This window comes from Mobula birostris, chromosome 6, assembly GCF_030028105.1.
Source record: "Mobula birostris isolate sMobBir1 chromosome 6, sMobBir1.hap1, whole genome shotgun sequence".
NCBI lineage: Eukaryota > Metazoa > Chordata > Chondrichthyes > Myliobatiformes > Myliobatidae > Mobula > Mobula birostris.
The window spans coordinates 18,618,735-18,640,112 of NC_092375.1; the positions used below are offsets into that span (position 1 = coordinate 18,618,735).

The 21,378-nt window shown below is 40.0% G+C and overlaps 1 protein-coding gene across 3 annotated transcripts in view; it reads left to right on the top strand.

Annotated features, from left to right (window-relative positions):
• LOC140198827 (MORC family CW-type zinc finger protein 3-like) overlaps positions 1-21,378 on the top strand; it is a 98,775-nt gene that overhangs the window by 62,243 nt on the left and 15,154 nt on the right. For 2 of the 3 annotated variants that reach the window (XM_072259928.1, XM_072259929.1), the window contains 3 exons: positions 16,992-17,120; positions 18,852-18,926; positions 21,129-21,174. In XM_072259928.1, the coding sequence (XP_072116029.1) occupies positions 16,992-17,120; positions 18,852-18,926; positions 21,129-21,174 (250 nt within the window). Of the gene's footprint in view, positions 1-16,991; positions 17,121-18,851; positions 18,927-21,128; positions 21,180-21,378 lie in introns of all 3 variants that reach the window. The other variant, XM_072259930.1, reaches the window with a different exon arrangement.

Sequence of the window (21,378 nt, forward strand, 5' to 3'; positions counted from 1 at the left end):
CTCTGAACATTTAAAATCTATCGTCGACTGTATGATTATAATTGAAGGCTTTGATTCAGTGTTACATTAATTCTTCGGGAGTATTGGTGGGGTCGGTGGAGAGACACAACCTGCAGCAGTTTTGTGAATAAAAAAATCTAGTGTTAGAATATTCAACTACTAGGATAGTGTTATTTCTTCAGCGGTTTGATTGAGGCAGAACTGCGTAAGCGCATGGACGTCAACCAGTTAGAACAATGAGAAGAATTTAAAAGGAGACAGCTTTATAGAGTAGATGATGGAGCAGAGGGAGACAGAGTAGGAGGGCTTTGGTTCATCGGGGCTTCGGCGATAACCCGTGGAGGCGAGGTAGGTTGCCTGTGTAGAATACAGACAGGAAGAATGTGTGTGAGGCTGGTGTTCTGTGCTCGGTGTCAGATGTGGGAAGTCCTGGAGACTCCTGGCCTCGACCTGGCTCAAGCTGCAGCTCCTTAGGGACTGTGTTAGGGAACTGGCAATGCAGCTTGATGACCTCCGTGTGGTTGGGGAGAGTGAGGAGGTGATAGATAGGAGCTATAGGCAGGTAGTCACACCGGGGCCTCGGGAGACAGATAAGTGGGTGACAGGACAGGGAAGGCCAGGAGTCAGAGGCTAGAGAGTACCCCTGTGGCTTTCCCCCATAACAATAAGTACTCCTGCTGGAGTACTGTTGGGGTTGGCCTACCTGGGCAAGCAACAGTGGCCACACCTCTGGCACATAGTCTGGCCCTGTGGCTCAGAAGGGTAGGGAAAGGAAGAGGATGGCAGCAGTGATAGGGGACTCTGTAGTTAGGGGGTCAGGCAGGCAGTTCTGTGGACGCAGGAAAGAAGCATGGATGGTGGTTTGCCTTCCAGGTGCCAGGGTCCGGGATGTTTCTGATCGCATCCATGATATCCTGAAGTGGGAAGGATAACAGCCAAAGGTTGTGGTACATAATGGTACCAACGACATAGGTAGGAAAAGAGAGAAGGTCCTAAAAACAGACTACAGGGAGTTAGGAAGAAAATTGAGAAACAGGACCACGAAGGTAGTAATCTCGGGATTACTGCCTGTGCCATGTGACAGTGAGAATAGGAATAGAATAAGGTGGAGGATAAATGCGTAGCTGAGGGATTGGAGCAGGGGGCAGGGATTCAGATTTCTGGATCATTGGGACTTCCTTTGGGGCAGGTGGTACCTGTACAGAAAGGACAGGTTGCACTTGAATCCCAGGGGGAGCAATATCCTGGTGGGGAGCTTTGCGAAGGCTATTGGGGAGAGTTTAAAGTAGAATTGCTGGAGGGTGAGAACCGAACTGAAGAGACGGAGGAAGAGGTGGTTGGCTCACAAATAGAGAAAGCTTGGAGACAGTGCAAGAGGGAGGATAGGCAGGTGATAGAGAAGAGACGCGCTCAGACCGATGGTTTGAGATGTGCCTATTTTAATGCAAGGAGTATTATGAACAAAGCGGATGAGCTTAGAGCATGGATCAATCTTGTCTCGTCTTGTCCATACTGCACCCACCGCTGCCGCTGGGCTATGAACGTGCAGTCCCTCATGCATGCAGTTGTAATTTAAATTGCGGTGTTTAAGAGCAGCGACTTGAAAGTTTTACTATCAGTGGCAGATTTAATGTGTGGCGGCAGGGAGTTCCAAACTGGAATGGTCCCAGGGTACAGTGAGTAGCGGTAGCAGTCCTTGTTGGTCTGAATGATCTTGTAGTTCAGGGATTGGTTTTGTCAGTTTGCTGGTCTGTTGTTCTGGTTGCACAAAAGGTGACTAATGTTGGAGATGTTAATGAATGAGTTTCCTTGTAAATTGTAGTAAGCCTGGCTATTGTGTGGCGTCTTTGGAGGGTATCCCATTTGAGGTCGAGAAGCATATCTGTAACACTGCTGGTCTTTCTGTAATCACTGGTTACAAACCTGGCAGCTCTTCTCTGGACTTTCTCAAGATTATTGATGTGAATGGTTTGGTAGGGATCCCAAATGGCACAACAGTATTCAAGTCTTGGACAGACGAGAGTTTTATAAGCAATTTCTTCTGTGGTTTTTGAGCAATTCCAGAAGTTACGCCGTAGAAGGCCAAGGATTTTGTTGGCACTTGAAATGGTTTGGTTGATGTGTTTTGCCCAACTAAGGTTATCTGACAGTTCAATGCCCAAGTAGGGGTGATATTTTACTTCCTGGAGTGCAAAGTTTCCCATGAAGTACTGATGATGGTAAAAATTTTTTCTTGTGGGTCATTCTCATATTGTAGCACTTTGGGATGTTAAATTTCATCTGCCAGGAGGACTCCCACTTGCACAGCGAGTTAATGTCTTGTTGAAGGGTATTGCAGTCATTTGGAGAATTTATGGGTCTGTACAGAATCAGGTCATCTGCAAACAGTCTGATTTCAGATGTAACACAAGTTGGAAGGTCATTTATATAAGATAAAAAAATAGTGGGCCCAATACAGTGCCCTGTGGTACTCCCAAAAATACTGGACTGCTGGATGAGGATTGCCTGTCGATTAATACCTTCTGGTGCTGTTTAGTTAGAAAGCTTTTGATCCAGTCCTTGGTAGAGCCTCGGATGCCAAGATGGTCAAGTTTAGCTAACAAGCATTGATGTGGTACAGTATCAAAAGCTTTACTAAAATCCATTATGCAAAGGTCAACTTGACTCTTTGCATCCAGAATCTAGGCTAGATCGTTAACGAGTCCGGCTAACTGTTTCACAAGACCGTCCACTCCTAAATGCATGTTGTCTGTCGGAGAGGAGTGAGAATCTCTCCAGATGTCCCATGATATTGCTGTGAATAATGTGTTCTAACTGCTTGCTTGCAATACAAGTAAGTGACACAGGACGGTAGTTAGATGGTGAAGACCTGTCCCCTTTCTTGTAGATTGGAATGGCATTGGCACTGAGCCAGTCTTTAGGCAAGGTTCCAGTAGACAAAGACACTTGATAGATCTTTGGAGTGTTGGAGTGGCACATTCTTTGAGAATACGGGCTGGCACATTATCAGGTCCTGCGGCTTTGTGGGCCTGGAGGTTTTTCAATAATTTTTCAACACCTGCGGTGGTAATGTTGATATTCAGCATATTTGGAACACTACTATGTTCTAAGTCCGATACTGATGAGATGTCTTCTCTTGTGAAAGCAGAGCAAAACTGTTGGTTGAGTACTTCCGCTTTCTCCTTTGCACCGGAAACAATCCTTCCCATATATGATAATGGGGAGACACCGAATACTTCCCGACGTATAGCTTTCACGTAGTTCCAGAAAGGTTTGGTATTTTTACTCTGGAGACTTGTACCAATATCATACACATAATCACAGTGAAGTCTTCTCATCTGCCTGTCAACCTTTCTCCAAAGGAGTTTAAACTCATCCCAAGTAGAAAAATCACCTGTCTTTCTGGCACGATTATACAACTTACGTTTCTTCCTAATACTCCTCTTAAGCGAAGCATTAACCCATGGTAAGCTTGGTTTGGAAGAGCTCATTTTGTGAGAAATGTTGGCATCCGTAGATTTTTGTATTGTGTTAATAAACTTAGTCTATAAGCTGTCAATATCAGAGTTCACAATGACGTCATCAGTAAGCTGACTGTTGAGGGTACCGAGGTCCTCAGATATGTTTTGGTAATTGGCTTTGGCAAAAATGAACATTTTACGCTTTGGTTTTTTTTAAACTATTTTTGGTTTGATTGAGGTATCCACAGTAACAATATCATGGTCACTAATCCCTGGTTTGACCCTCTATTTTACTAACAAAAGCTGGGTTGTTTGTGAAACGCAGATCAAGTAGACTCTGACCTCTTGTAGGCTGAGTAACAACTTGATGAAGATTATGATCAAGTGCTATTTCAGTCATCATCTTACTTGGACCAGGGTATCTTCCACAAGGCAACAAGCTATTGTAATTCTAATTAACATCTGGCACGTTGAAATCCCCTAATAACCAGGTGGATGCACGCTTAGGGATTTTTTCAGTTGAACTTTCAAGTTGATGCATATAGTCAATTCCAGTCTTCTGAGAGTGGTAGAAGGTGCCAATATAAATGGGTGCAATACCCCTCACATGAATACTGATCCATTTCATTTCACAGTCAGGCTGATCTAATTCATTTCATCCTGTGCAATTAAATTGTCTTTAACAGCTAAAAAGACACCACCACATGCATTCCCTTCCTCGCTACGATCCTTGCGAAAAATTTGGAAATTTGATGGAAAAATCTTCTCCCCAGTGGTAATATTTAGATTATGAGAACGCTCAGTCCTTGTTTATTGTCATTTAGAAATGCATGCATGCATTAAGAAATGATACAATGTTCCTCCAGAGTGATATCACAGAAAAGCAGGACAAGCCAAAGACTATCACTGACAGAGCCACATAATTATAACGTATAGTTACAGCAGTGCAAAACATGACCATAATTTGATAAAGAACAGACCATGGGCACAGTAAAAAAAAGCTCTGTGCCTACAACTACATCAGGATTTTCTTCCTGGTGGAGATGGAAACCCGAGAGCTTTGCACGCACACTCTTGACGATTAACATTTATTATCTTGAGAGAACGATCCTTTTGTTTAGTTTTGTAAGACTTAATTTGGCACGTTTTATTGCCATTAGACTCAGTAGCATTCTTGTTAGGGCTAGATGCCATGACTGGTTTGCTGAAGTTCCTGTCCAATGGCAGGCTATCAATACTTGAGAGCAAATTATAAATACTTGAGTCACTAAACTTGTTCAAAGATTCAAAATATGAAAACTCAAAATTTGGCAGTCCACATGTACACCATACCCAAGAGTACGAGGAACATTGCTTGAGAATTTGGTAAATGTTTCTATTCATGCCTAAACATTGAATGTGAAACCATCCTTGACAATGGTCACATTGCAGGCATTCTTGTCCCCATTTGGCTGCTTTTTTACAAACTTGACAAGGGTACTTAGGCTAATGAACTGGTCCTGGATTTACAGCAACATCACCAGCTAACATAAGAAACCATGCAACACTGACACAAGAGTGATTATTAAAGTTTGTCTTGATAACTTGATAGAAGAGTGGTCCATGACTTGAGTTCAAAACACGGAACTGACTCACCGGGGTCTGTAGACTTAGAAACAACAACTGGTGCGGTCCAGTGTTCCACAAGATGCAGAGTAGAAATTGAAAGCTGACTAACACTACTAATTCTGAACATAAGTAGCATGAAGATTGGTATAATGTAGGCCCAATGAGGTTTACAGTAGGCCATAATAAAGTGAGGTAGTCCACGTTCCAAAACAAAGACAATGCGATGATGCAGTATAATATCCACACAAGTCTTCAGAGTTCACTAGTGACAGGGTTTTAAAAAAATGGCTGCCGTCGCGAAAAAACATCAGAACCAAAATCCAAAATGTAAATTAAGGTATACCAAAATATTAAAAGTGCAAAAATGCACAGTCTTGCTGTTGCTAGAGATAATAAAACACCTAAATGCAAAAACTAAAAATCAAAATTAAAATTAAAAACGTGTGGAGAAAGTAAGTGAGGACCTGAGCCATGGAGTGATATCTTCAGCCCGCAGACAGTGATCCCGATCCCCGGCTCCCCGACCCAGGAGGCGAGGACCCATTTGGCGGGAGGTGGGCACTTCTGACGGCACGGTACTACCTGGAGCTATGATGTTGTAGCCATTACAGAGACTTGAATGGCTCGGGCAGGAATGGTTACTTCAAGTGCCAGGCTTTAGATGTTTCAGAAAGGACAGGGAGGGAGGCAAAAGAGGTGGGGGCGTGACACTTGATCAGAGATAGTGTCATGGCTGCAGAAAAAGAGGAAGTCATGGAGGGATTGTCTATGGAGTCTCTCGGTGGAAGTTGAAACAGAAAGGGGTCAATAACTACTGGGTGCTTTTTATAGACCACCCAATAGTAACAGGGACATCAAGGAGCAGACAGGGAGACAGATTCTGGAAAGGTGTAATAATAACAGGGCTGTCGTGGTGGGAGTTTTTAATTTCCCAAATATCGATTGGCATCTCCCTAGAGCAAGGGGTTTAGATGGAGTGGAGTTTATTAGGTATGTTCAGGAAGGTTTCTTGACAGAATATGCAGATAAGCCTACAAGAGGAGAGGCTGTACTTGATCTGGTATTGGGAAATGAACCTGGTCAGGTGTCAGATCTCTCAGTGGGAGAGCATTTTGGAGATAGTGATAACAATTCTATCTCCTTTGCCATAGCATTGGAGAGGGATAGGAACAGACAAGTTAGGAAAACATGGAGAGCACTGCTGGCAGCCGATGGGGTAACATCTTTTTGAACTTGCTCCTACCTTACCTTTTTGTTTCCTACCAGTTTTTTGAAATGTTATTATCTCAATATTGCTCTATTATGTCTTTGCTCAATTTTATTGCCATATAAATCCTGTCTGTGACAGATGTAGTTCTGAGGTAGCTTCCTTGACACATATGTTCTGGTCTTGCCCTCTTTTGGAAAAATATCTTTTTGAACTTGCTCCTACCTTACCTTTTTGTTTCCTACCAGTTTTTTGAAATGTTATTATCTCAATATTGCTCTGTTATGTCTTTGAGAAAGACTAAATCCTCTGTAAAAGAAAAAGATGATGATTCTCCAGGTTGGAGGAACAACACCTTATATTCCGTCTGGGTACCCTCCAACCTGATGGCATGAACATCGACTTCTCTAACTTCCACTAATGCCCCACCTCCCCCTCGTACACCATCCGTTATTTATATACACACATTCTTTCTCTCACTCTCCTTTTTCTCCCTCTGTCCCTCTGACTATACCCCTTGCCCATCCTCTGGGTTCCCCCCGCTTGTCTTTCTTCCTGGGCCTCCTGTCCCATGATCCTCTCATATCCCCTTTGCCAATCACCTGTCCAGCTCTTGGCTCCATCCCTCCCCCTCCTGTCTTCTCCTATCATTTTGGATCTGCCCCTCCCCCTCCCACTTTCAAATCTCTTACTCACTCTTCCTTCAGTTAGTCCTGACGAAGGGTCTCGGCCCGAAACGTCGACTGTACCTCTTTCTAGAGATGCTGCCTGGCCTGCTGCATTCACCAGCAACTTTGATGTGTGTTGCTTGAATTTCCAGCATCTGCAGAATTCCTGTTTTTTGATTTTCCAACCACTTTGGAATCAATTGGAAATTTTCTTAAAAAGCAAAGAACAGAACTTTGAGGAATTTCAACAGCTTAACGTCAAGTTGGACACTATTCAACAAACTCTAATTGAACATGATAAGCAAATTAAGGAGAATAAAGAAGCTTTGTCGATACTGGAAGCGGACTTAGAAGACATGAGTAAGCTCTGCAACATATCATTATCTAATGAAAAATGAACAAAGAAGATTACCAACCTGGAAAGAAGAAGAAGCAGAAGGAACAATCTACGTATTCTGGGTCTCGAAGAATCAATTGAAGGTGCCCACCCCACGCAGTTTTTTGCAAGTTTTCTGAAGCAGCTATTCCCTGATTTATTGCCGTCTGTGCCTAAATTGGACCGCGCCCACTGGTCACTGGCCCTGAAGCCAAAGTCGGGGGAGCGACCTAGGTCGGTGATCTTGTGTTTTTATGAATTTCATACTAAGGAGCTTTTAATCTGTCGTACCGGTTGAGTAGGAATGATCAATTACAACGGGAAAATGATCAGATTCGTGGAAGATTATACACCGGAGGTTAGGGCTGAACGTGTCAAATACAAAGAGGTTATGCCCTCCCTTTGCTTCCCCGCACGTCTTAGAATCGTTCAGAAAAATGATGTGCAGAAATGGCTGGGATCGGTTGAACATGTGCAGAAGTTTTTGAAAGCAGAAGATTAATTGCGTTATGTCTTTTACAAGAGCAATTATCTTTTTAATGTTGGATAGAATAAGGTTTTAATAAACTTAACGTTTTGACCATTTATATATCTTGCTTTTTGATATCTTCTTTGATTTTTTTATTACTTTACTCTTTTTTTGAGGTTTTTCTATATATGTATTTTTTTGAAATTGTTAAAATGAATCCTCTTATGTTTTGGATTTCTGATCTAAGTTTATTTTGTCTGATTTCTCTTGGTAGAAGATTAATTGCGTTATATCCCTTATAAGAGCAATTATCTTTTTAATGTTGGATAGAATAAGGTTTTAATAAACTTACGTTTTGACCGTTTATATATCTTGCTTTCTGATATTTTTGATTTTTTTATTTCTTTATTTTTGTTTTAGGTTTTTCTATATCTATATTTTTTTGAAATTGTTAAAATGAATCCTCTTATGTTTTGGATTTCTGATAAGCTTATTTTGTCTGTTTTCTCTTGGTAGAAACATAATATCCTTGAATGATTGGAGTTTTGCCAGCAGGATTTCTCTGGGAGGGTTGTCCTTAGGGTTAGCATGCTGTCTGTTCTTTGGGTAGCTTTTTTGGCTTTGGGAGGGGGAGAGGGTGGAGTTTATTCTTTGGAAGCTGGGTTGGGCTACCATCCAAATTTTCTGTTTGAGCACCTTATTTTATGCTTCGTTCTTTGCTTCTAATAATTTATGGTCAGATCTTTTAACTCTTCTGTTAATTAGTACAGGTGTCCCCTGCTTTTCGAACGTTCGCTTTATGAAACCTCACTGTTACGAAAGACCTACATTAGTACCCTGTTTTCACTAACAGAAGGTGTTTTCACTGTTACGAAAAAGCAGTGCGCGAAAAAAAATCAGCGCGCCACACGCCCCGAGCAGCCGCTCTCCCCCGGATTCGGAACAGCATTCTCACTGACATTGCTTAATCACATGCCTGTGAGCAGCCGTTTGCAAGATGAGTTCTAAGGTATCGGAAAAGCCTGAAAGAGCTTGTAAGGATGTTACACTTAGCATAAAACTATACATAATTAGGCGTTTCGATCGTGGTGAACGAAGTAAGGACTAAGTGTGTTTGGCTTATGGAAGTTGACGAAGATGATGTTGAAGTGGTTTTGGCATCCCATGAACAAGAACTGATAGATGAAGAGCTGATGCAATTGGAAGAGGAAAGGATAACAATCGAAACCAAATGTGTAATGATATAGTACGACTTCAGTTTTGGAAGGGTACGTAGGTTTAGGGGATATTTGCAGGATGGTTTGAGTGCTTACAAAGAACTGTATGAAAGAAAAACGCGCAAGGCTCAGCAGTCAAGCAAGTCTTCCACATCAGCCACAGCAGACGACGAACCTGGACGTTCGACATCGCAGGGGGCAGTCATAGAAGAAGATGAGCTGCCTGCTCTATTGGAAACAGACAACGATGAGATGACACTCAGTGTCCCACCACCCCAACACCCAGGCCACGGACAGATACCGATTCGCAGAGAATGCAGCGGTAGCCGGGAGACACACAGCACATCTTTAAGAAAAGCCGAAATAAACATGTTAATTAGTTAGGTTCTGCCCGGCATGTAATTGTCAGACCAGATCAGAGGCGATGCAATCGGCAATCACCTCTGATCTGGGCCAACAATTACATGCTGGGTGGCACCTAATTAATTAGCTTGTTTATTTCGGTTTTTTTCTTAAAGATGTGCTGTGTGCCTCCCGGCTACTGCTGGAACCCTGCATGCTTCGCGGCAATTTATTGGGTCGCTGCCCAGAGGGTGGGGCCCACTGCAGCACCCCAACCTCCGACTCAGCCTAACACACCATCATCAGTGTGCTCGATGCTGTCCCAATTCTGATAAGTGATACTACACTCTACATACATTATTTCTACTTTATATCAGCTGTGTATTTTTACGTTTTTTTTGGTACGATTTGGCAGCTTCATAGTTTAAAGGTTACTGGAGAGCACTTGCGCCGTGTTTTTGCCGATGGCGCTCACGTGAGATTTTTGCTATGGAGAACAGTTCAGGCAATGATTGTGGAAAAGTATTTCTACTTCATATAAGCTGTGTATTTATCATATCATTCCTGCTTTTACTATATAATACTGTTATTTTAGGTTTTATGTGTTATTTGGCATGATTTGGTAGGTTATTTTTGGGTCTGCAAACGCTCACAAAATTTTCCCATATAAATAAATGGTAATTGCTTCTTCGCTTTACGACATTCCGGCTTACAAACCGTTTCATAGGAATGCTCTACCTTCAGATGGCGGGGGAAACCTGTATTTAAAATGGATCAAAATATTAATTTTATTAGTTTTAATGTGAAAGGGTTAAATCATCCTGTGAAATGGAATAAGATTTTTGCTTATATTAAAAAGTTAAGGGCCCCCATTATTTTTCTACAGGAAATGCACGTACATAGTTGTGACAAAGCACGCCTTTTTAATCGGTGGAGGGGTTTACAATTTCATTCTTCATTCAGAGTAAAATCTTGAGGGATCTGGATCTTTATAGATAATACAATTTCTTCTGTTTAACATAAAGTTGTCTCTGACCCTAACGGGTGATTTGTCATGGTGTCAGGGAAACTAGATAATTTAATTGTATTTGCTAATGTGTACACCTGCAATGTGGATGACCCAGGATTTTTTGAGCGTTTCTTTTCATTCCTCTCAGATTTGAGTCTTTAGTGATGGGAGGAGATTTTAATTGTTGTCTAGACCCAGTATTAGATCGTTCTTCTCCTAAATCAGCTACACCTAATAAATCAGCTTTATTTATTCAATCCTTTCTAATGAAATGTGATATTGTTGATGTCTGGTGTTTTTCTCACCCGGCAGAAAGGGAGTATTCATTCTTCTCTCATGCCCATCATTCCTATACCAGGATTGTTTTTTTTTATTGATGAGTCAAATGATTCCATTAGTTTGATCTATTGAATATAAAGAAATAGCTGTATCCAACCATTCTCCTGTATTTCTATCTTTAAATCTTCCTGATTTTACTTATATGAATGGATCCTTGTGTTTTAATTTAATGTTGTTATCTGATAAGGGCTTTCTAAAATTTTTGGAGAATCAAGTTAAAGATAATACTGCAATGAATAATTTTTTAGACCAATTAAATATTCCTGGACTTTCGGTTGATAATCGAAAGCAGTTGGATCAACCTATTTCTCAGGAGGAAATCACTGAGGCTATACGTTCATTGCATTCTGGGAAATCTCCAGGACCTGACAGATTCTCTGGAGAATTTTATAAGGCTTTTCCTTCATTGCTTATACCTCATTTATGTTCTACCCTTACTGATTCCTTCAAGGTGGGTAGGTTGCCACAGTCTTTTTATGAAGCTTCCATTTTGCTTATTCTTAAAAAGAATAAGAATCCCACTGAATGCTCTTCATATAGACCAATTTCTTTACTCAATGTTGATGCTAAGATCCTATCTAAAGTCTTGGCCCGTAGACCCGAGAATATTATACCTTCTATAATATCCGATGATCGGACAGGATTTATTAAAAATCGATATTCCCATTTTAATATACGGCAATTGTTAAATGTTATGCATTCTCCATCCAAGGAAATATCGGAATGTGTGATTTCTCTGGATGTGGAGAAGGCTTTTGACCGAGTTGAATGGAATTACCTATTTAAAACCTTCGAAAAATTTAATTTTGGGCCCAATTTTATTTTTTGGATTAAATTTTTTTACTTATCTCCCTCCGCTCGGGTCCTTACTAACGTTCAGAATTCTAAACCAATTAAACTCTAACGCGGAACCAGACAAGGATGTCCGTTGATCCCTTTGCTTTTTGATTTGGTATTAGAACCCCTAGCAATTGCCTTTCAAGAGTCTAAAGATATCACCGGTATCTTAAGGAAAGGTACTATTCATAAAGTTTGGCTGTATGCTGATGTCCTATTGCTTTTTATATCTAATGTTACAACTTCTTCACCCTCTATGTTTCTTTTACTGACTAATTTTAGTCAGTTTTCAGGATATAAATTGAATTTACATAAGAGTGAATTGTTTCCTTTAAATAATTTGATACCATCCAATATTTTGGTCCCCTAATCTGAGGAAAGACATCCTTGCCATAGAGGGAGTACAAAGAAGGTTCACCAGATTGATTCCTGGGATGGCAGGACTTTCATATGAAGAAAGACTGGATGAACTGGGCTTGTACTCGTTGGAATTTAGAAGATTGAGGGGGGATCTGATTGAAACGTATAAGATCCTAAAGGGATTGGACAGGCTAGATGCAGGAAGATTGTTCCCGATGTTGGGGAAGTCCAGAACGAGGGGCCACAGTTTGAGGATAGAGGGGAAGCCTTTTAGGACCGAGATTAGGAAAAACTTCTTCACACAGAGAGTGGTGAATCTGTGGAATTCTCTGCCACAGGAAACAGTTGAGTCCAGTTCATTGGCTATATTTAAGAGGGAGTTAGATATGGCCCTTGTGGGTACGGGGGTCAGGGGGTATGGAAGGAAGGCTGGGGCGGGGTTCTGAGTTGGATGATCAGCCATGATCATAATAAATGGCGGTGCAGGCTCGAAGGGCCGAATGGCCTACTCCTGCACCTATTTTCTATGTTTCTATATTAACCTTCCTTTTAAAATTGTAAGAAAACAATTTACATATTTGGGTGTAACAATCACTAAGAATTATGAAGATCTATTTAAACAAAATTTTCTAACCTTAATGAGTTATGTGAAAAAGATACTTTCTAATTGGTCACCTCTTTCTTTATCATTGATTGGTCGAATTAATTCTATTAAAATGAATATTTCACCTAAATTTATATACCTTTTTCAAGCTGTACTTGTTTTTGTTCCTAAGTCTTTTTTGATTCTTTAGATTCGATTCTTTCTTCCTATATATGGAAGAAAACCCTGATTAAATAAAGCCCACCTTCAAAAAATTAAAAATAAATGGAGGCCTTGCCCTACCCAATTTTAGGTTATATTATTGGGCAATTAACATATGAAATCTCACGTTCTGGTTATATTATATTAATCGTGAGGATTGTCCAATATGGGTCTTTTTGGAAGCCAACTCTGTTACAAAATTTTCTATTATTTCTCTTCTCGGATCCTCTCTTCCTCTATCTTTAAATAAATTAACTGACAGTTTGGTGGTTAAACACACTTTGAGGATCTGGCTACAGTTTAGAAAACATTTCGGTTTCTAGTCCTATTTTTTCTAATTTTTTTTAAACCATCTACGACCGATCTGTTTTTTAGAGAATGGGATGGATTAGGCATGAAACGATTTCAGGATCTGTTTATTGAAGGGAACCTTTCTTATTTTGAGCAGCTCTCAGTGAAATATAACTTATCAAATACCCACTTTTTTCGATATCTACAGATTAGAGATTTTTAAAGCTCTAAACTACATATATTTCATACCAGCACGGAAAAGAACATAATAAATGTAATTTTTAATTTAAAACCTTTTGATAATGGCTCAATATTTTATATGTATGGTCTGTTGGGACTGAGAATGGCTCCTTTAGACAAAATTAAAAAAGATTGGGAAAAGGATTTACAGACTTCATTATCTGATGAGACCTGGAGGGCTATTTTCAAAATGGTTAATTCTTCATCATTATGTGCTCATCATTCCCTCCTACAATTTAAAGTGGTACATGGGGCTCATATGTTGAAAGACAAGCCCTCTTGTTTTATTGCAGATATATCTCCTTATTGTGACAGATATACTAATGGAGAAGCTTCATTAATTCATATGTTTTGGTCATGTTCGAGCCTTGCAAAATATTGGAAAGATGTTTTCCAAACTTTTTTGTACTTTTTAAAGTTAATTTTAAACCCAATCCTTTGACTGCCTTATTTGGTATTGTTGAGGAAAGAGCTTTAATTTTGTAGCCTTCTCATTGCGGGTTACTGGCTTTTATTTCTCTTATGGCTAGGAGGGCGATTTTGCTTAAATGAAAGGAGGTTGCCCCCCCATACATGCTCAATGGTTATGCGATGTTATGTTTAAATTTAGAGAAGATTTGTTGTTCGATTTCTGATTCTAATCAAGAATTTCAAACGTTATGGGGTCCCTTTCTGAACTATTTTGAAAATCTTTGAATTGTTATCATTAAAATATAGATCTGGGCTATTATAAAACACTATATGGTAAAATACTTTTTTTTTGTGTTTTATTTTACCAACCAGCTTTGTCTTGGTAGCGGGTGTAGATTTATTTTTTATAATATAATTAACCATATTATTGTATTTCATAATTCAATTTATTTTAGTAGATTGATCATAAATATGGAATACCATGACTGCATCAGTGTGATTTATATATAGTGCATTATGTACTACCTTATTTTGATTTATAATAAGTATCCTTATGAATTCTATATTTATATATATGAAATTTAATAAATTTAATAAAAATATTGGAGAAAGAAAGGAAAGCATTTAATTGGAGTAAGGGGAAATATGAGGCTATCATGCAGGAACTTGGAAGCATAAATTGGGAACAAATGTTCTCAGGGAAATGTACGGCAGAAATGTGGCAAATGTTCATGGGGTATTTGCGCAGAGTTCTGCATAGGTATGTTAAAATGAGACAGGGAAAGAATGGTAGAGTACAGGACCATGGTGTACAAAGTCTGTTGTAAGTCTAGTCAAGAAGAAATGAAAAGCTTATGAAAGGTTCAAAAAACTAGGTAATGATATAGATCTAGAAAATAATAAGGCTAGCAGGAAGGAGCTTAAGAATGAAATTAGGAGAGCCACACGGAGCCATGAGAAGGCTTTGGCAGACAGGATTAAGATAAACCCCAAGGCATTCTACAGATATGTGAAGAGCAAGAGGATAAGACATGAGAGAATAGGACCAATCAAGTGTGACAGTGGAAAAGTGTGTGTGGAACCGGAGGAGTTAGCGGAGGTACTTAATGAATACTTGGCTTCAGTATTCACTATGGAAAAGGATCTTGGCGATTGTAGGGATAACTTACTGCGGACTGAAAAGCTTGAGCATGTGGATGTTAAGAAAGAGGATGTGCTGGAGCTTTTGGAAAGTATCAAGTTGGATAAGTCACTGGGACCAAACAAGATGTACCCCAGGCTACTGGGAGAGGTGAGGGAGGAGATTGTTGAGCCTCTGGCGATGATCTTTGCATCATCAATGGGGACGGGAGAGACTCCAGAGGTCTGGAGAGTTGCGGATGTTGTTCCCTTATGCAAGAAAGGGAGTAGATAGCCCAGGAAATTATAGACCAGTGAGTCTTAATTCAGTGATTGGTAAATTGATGGAGAAGATCCTGGGAGGCAGGATTTATGAACATTTGGAGAGGCATAATATGATTAGGAATAGTCAGCATGGCTTTGTCAAAGGCAGGTTGTGCCTTACGAACCTGATTGAATTTTTTGAGGATGTGACTAAACACACTGATGAAGGTCAAGCAGTAGATGTAGTGTATATGGATTTCAGCAAGGCATTTGATAAGGTACCCCATGCCAGGCTTATTGAGAAAGTAAGGAGGCATGGGATCCAAGGGGACATTGCTTTGTGGATTCAGATCTGGCTTGCCCACAGAAGGCAAAGAGTGGTTGTAGACGGGTCATATTCTGCATGGAGGTCGGTGACCAGTGGTGTGCCTCAGGGATCTGTTCTGGGACTCCTACTCTTTGTGATTTTTATAAATGACTTGGATGAGAAGCTGGAGGGATGGGTTAGTAAATTTGCTGATGACACAAAGGTCAGGGTGTTGTGCATATTGTGGAGGGCTGTCAGAGGTTACAGTGGGACATTGATAGGATGCAAAACTGGGCTGAGAAGTGGCAGATTGAGTTCAACCCAGATAAGTGTGAAGTGGTTCATTTTGGTAGGTCAAATATGATGGCAGAATATAGTACTAATGGTAAGACTCTTGGCAGTGTGGAGGATCAGAGGGATCTTGGAGTCTGAGTCAGGTTGACTCTGTGGTTAAGAAGGCATACAGTGCATTGGCCTTCATCAATGGTGGGATGGAAGTTTAGGAGCCAAGAGGTAATGTTGCAGCTATATAGGGCGCTGGTCAGACCACACTTCGAGTATTGTGCTCAGTTCTGGTCACCTCACTATAGGAAGGATGTGGAAACCATAGAAAGGGTGCAAAGGAGATTTACAAGGATGTTGACTGGATTGGGGAGCATGCCTTATGAGAATAGTTTAAGTGAATTTGGCCTTTTCTCCTTGGAGCGACGGAGGATGAGAGGTGACCTGATGGATGTGTATAAGATGATGAGAGGCATTGATTGTGTGGATAGTCAGAGGCTTTTTCCCAGGGCTGAAATGGCTAGCACGAGAGGACACAGTTTTAAGCTGCTTGGAAGTAGGTACAGAGGAGATGTCAGGGGTAAGTTTTTTACGCAGAGAGTGGTGACTACGTGGAATGGGCTGCCAGCAGCAACAGTGGAGGCGGATACAATAGGGTCTTTTCAGAGACTCCTGGATATGAACATGGAGCTAAGTAAAATAGAGGTCTATGGGTGACCCTAGGTAATTTCTAAGGTAAGGACATGTTTGTCACAGATTTGTGGGTTGAAGGGCCTGTATTGTGCTGTAGGTTTTCTGTATTTCTATAACTGAGTAATTTTGGTTTCAAACCAAATTTTTTAAGGATGCAAACTGAATTTAAAAGATTAAAACAACTGCAACAATACATTAATTGACTGAAGTGCCATTCAGTATTTTCCATTATATTCTTCCTCTGAGTTTGCTTTCAAGCATCTTTTGAAGTATTTATTTTTGTGATACACGAGATTGTATATGCATAAAGAATCTGCTGAAGGAACTCAGTGGGTTGAACAACATTTGTGAGGAGAGGTGTTTGTAGCAAATGGGGAGGATGGAATTGTTGTTGATGCTTCAAGTCAGAATTCTGCATCAAGACTTCAAGGGGAAAAGGAGAAGGGGAGTGGTGAGACAGAAGGTCAAGGTGATTGGTAGACTGAGGCGTGAAAGATAATGGGCAAGTTGTGCCAAGGAGGTCTGTTTTGACATTACTTCTGGTGTTACTGGTGTGTTAGGAGCCATTTCCAAGGGAGAATATCTGGTAAATGAAAATAAGTTTGAACTTAACTTTGAATTCATATTTTAATATTTCCCCAAGCTATGGACTGTTTAATGCTTATTTTTTGTTTTTTTTTCTGAAGGAATCTTCCTGATCAAGTATGGGTCCAGTGTGATGCTTGTCTGAAATGGCGAAAGATCCCAGATGAGATAAACCCAGATATGCTTCCTGACAAGTGGTTCTGTAGCATGAATACAGACCCAAAATACATGTAGGACAACTTTCTTTTAGATTTATGCCTTCCATGGGTACATTGTGGCTTATTTATTGTTCTACTTGATGAGTTACACATGGAAGTTATGATGATTTTGAAAGAATAACAAATAATTCTGACATTAATTCGACAGCACAAAACCTCTAAGCTTTGTTCTATTTCATACATTTGCCTCCAAAGTCCAGTTGTTTTCCAATGATTAAATTATCTGTGTATGTTTGTTGTGTGGATTTCACTTTCTTTGTTTACAGAGGTATTTATAGTTATTTATAATCAGCAAAAAAATTATCCAGCTTAAAGATCACTTGATTGGAGGGTTTCCATTGGCCCTATCTGTCCAAAGAAGTGCTCTATATACAATGATTTCCTGTCTCTAGGAAAACTGTACATTAGTCTTTTTACAACTCCTGTTTTTAGCTGTAGATTGACTGACATAGAATTAATTTTTTTGGGGAAGGCAGACAAATCTCAACCTCCAGTCAAACCTAATAATCACTCAATTATCCGGGTGACAACTGAGGTACACGTATTGCTTTTTCTCCAATACAGTGGATTGTGACTTTGATTTTCTTCTGCCCTCAAGTAGACGTTGAATTTTTAATTTTAATTTAGAGATGCAGCACGGTAACAGAGCCATCCAACCCAATGACCCCACGCTGCCCAGTTACACCCATGTATCCCGAGGTCTCGTGCAGCTTGAGTTTGACTTTTAGTCTTGATCACATCAAGTGCGTGAAGCTTATCTTCCACAGAAAAAGATTTTCTTTTTCTAGCAGCTTGTTCCATTTTGAGCAAAAAAAGGTCCAATGATTCACACAAAATGCTGGTGGAATGCAGCAGGCCAGGCAGCATCTGGTCAAGACCCTTCGTCAGGACTAACGGAAAAAAGAGATAGTAAGAGATTTGTAAGTCGGAGGGGGAGGGAGAGACCCGAAATGATAGGAGAAGACAGGAGGGGGAGCAATGAAGCCAAGAGCTGGGAAATTAATTGGCAAAAAGGGATACAAGGCTGGAGAAGGAGGAGTATGGATTGACATGGACATGTCTAATGACTCATCGTGCTATATCCGAATTCACGTTAAATTGGGGCACGTAAAATTGGGGTTTCAGTGTATTTGGTTTCTGAAAGGGAAACAGTTGATATCTTCTGTTAATCTTGCAGTCAGATCTTCATTCTCCAGTGCAAGAGACAAAAGTGAAAACTACAAATTTTGGAAGCCTGAATTTAAAATTGTTTGCAGAAAGTAGGGCAATCAGTCATCCAGAACAATAGATATGTCATTGCTTTGCGTGAATGCTGTCGTTGTGCAGGTTCTCACAAAATAGATTTGTTTATTTAGCAACACAGTGCAAAGTAGGCCCTTCTGACCCTTCGAACCACGCCTGCCCCAGTAACCCCACAACTCCGATAAACTCTGACCTAATTACAGGATAATTCAAGTAACCAGTTAACTTACCTGGTATGTTTTGAACTGTGGGAGGAAACCGGAGCACCCAGAGAAAACCCACACACTCCACGGGAGGATGTACAGAGACTCCTTGAAGAATGGCACTGGAATTGAACTCTGAACTCCGGAACTCCCCGAGTTGTAATAGTGTACCGCTAACCACTACACTACTCTAATGCCAAAATAATAACTGTTCTTTCAATTTCTGTGTAATACTGTAAATTTCCTTTATTCCTTCATTCATGTTTTATTTACTTTTAGTTATACTTTTAATTATTAGGAATTGTAACGTCCCAGAAGAACCTGAAGATACTATTGAGGATACTCCCAGTTATGAGAAAACATTCAAAAAGAAGTAAGTGTCTTACATTGTCTTTCGTTAATGTTGTTGTAACAGTTTGCTAAGTCCTTGTTTGTTGTCTTGCATATTTCTACCTTTGTTGCAATTCAATATTTTTAATGTTGCCAATATACCCGATGGTAAGCTTCAGCCAACTAGAGATACAAGAGATGGCAGCTTCTTGAACCTAGAGCAAAGTTCTGACATAGTGTTTCAATCTGAAACTTTGATAATTACTAACCCTTATTCTTCACCACCATCACTCCCACCCCCATACATGCTGCTCGACCTGCTGAGTTCCTCCAGCAGATTTAGTTGTTTTAGCCAGGTAAATGAACACTATGGACTGCACCCTTTCTCTAAAGGATTTCATATTCTCACTTGCACCCTTAGTAAGGTGGGTGATGAAGATGAAACATCTGGGTACTCGGGTAACATGCCAGGACCTGGTAACAGACCCCTGCAAGAGTGTGGAAAAATTACCAAAGCTATTTATTTGAGAAATGAATTGCAAAGGAAAAGTTTGAGTTGCTTAAACTATAATGATGTGGGTAGACTCTAGATTCTAGAATACTTTCCATGAATGGAAAGGGTTGAAAAAAGCAAGATGTTTTGAAGGTTATGCATAGTCCACTCACCCATTCCTATCGAACCCTTCCCGGTACTTTGGAACCATAGGAAGCGTAACACCTATCCCTTAACCATCACCCAGGGGCCTAAGCAGCCCTTCCAAGTGCAGCAAAGAGTCACCTGCATCTCTTTCAACCTGGTCTACTGTATTTCTTGCTTATGATGTGTCTTGCTCTACAATGGAGAAACAAGAATAGGCAACCATTTTGTGGAGCTATGTCCACAACAGCCATCTCAAACTTCTGGCTGTATGTTGTTGGATCTGAATGTTTAATTCTTGGATTAGACTGTTATGTTCTTTGCAGTTTCACAATTGATTATCTGCTTGTACTTTAAGTACTTGTATGTATATGCAAGTTTAATATGCCTCTCATGGCTCTACAAAGTATAATTCTGAAAAGCTCTATAAGTTTTTTTGTTTTGCATTACTTGAATAAGTGCTTTCTTATTGGTTAACATGGTACTGCAATATTCAAGTAAAAGCTTTTAATTGGTTAATTCTTATCTAAAGATTGGAATGGAATTTTCCATATCGCTATGGATATAAAATAGCTAAACACAAAGCAGTGCCATATTAATAGTTTTAGCCCTTTAACCATGGCTTTCTCTTCACTAGTAGACCCTTATCACTACCTGTTCAACTTTCCTCTGTTCTATGAACTCTTAATAAAATGATCATGAAGCAACAAGTTTTGTGCCTTTTTCCTGACTTCTAAAAGAACCTTGGATCAAAAACCATCAGAATCCAACAATGTTGTTTTAACACCTTTTCACTCTGCTGACCTGTCTGTCCTTGGCCTTCAGAGAGGCCAGACACAATTTAGAAGAATGATATCTCATATTCTACTTGGGTATGAACATTGAATTTTCCATTTTGAGGTAACCTACACCCCTGGTATTCTCCTGCCACACAAGCTTTCATAATCCTTGTACAGCATAGAAACAGGCCCTTCGGCCCAACTGGTCCATGCTGACCAGAGCATCCTCTCGACCCAGTTGCTCGCTTTCAGTTTATAATTGTCCAAGCTACTCTCCTGCATGTATTCCAAGAGTACAGGCTTCGGAGATTAACCCTGAGAAACTAATTATTCAGGCAGACTCATGAAGAATGGCCACTTAAGGTATCAAGGAACAGATATCACATGTGAACCATTTTGTAATAATATATTGCACTTTAAAAATAGAAGACATTTTGTTTATTTGATTTCGAGACGTAGCAAGGTAACAGGCTCTTCTGGGACAATTAACCTACTGCCCTATGTCTTTGGAGTATAGGAGGAAACCCACACAGTCACAGGAAGAATGTACAAACTTCTTATAAACAATGACAGAATTGAACCTGGGTTATTGGCACTGTATTGTGCTAACTACTTTGCTGCTGTGCTACCATGCTGTCTCAAATTGAAATGCAAAAATGCCAGTTTCACTTGCTGTTATTATTTTCCCTATTAAAATACACAGAAAATTTCAAATGAAACCAAGTTAATAATGCTACCTGTTTTGTTGAGAGTTGACAAGAAGTTATAAAATTTCTGCTAATATTATACACAAGATACAGTTTGCAGGCAATTTTTCTGTGTCTTCCAGAGAAAAGAAAAACGGTAGAAAGTCTCAGCAGGATCAAAACAACCAGGTCAGGTAACTTATTGTATGTAAAACTTACCAACTTTTAATCTAAATTTGTGCAAATGGCTGTTAAAGATGACTGTGAAGTAGCTAATGTAACTTCTTCAAAGTATCAGACTTGTTCTACTTTTAATTGTCTCCACTCAATGCACCCATTTAATAAATGCAGAAGTTATTTTGGATGTCTTACAAATTGATTATACCTTTCATT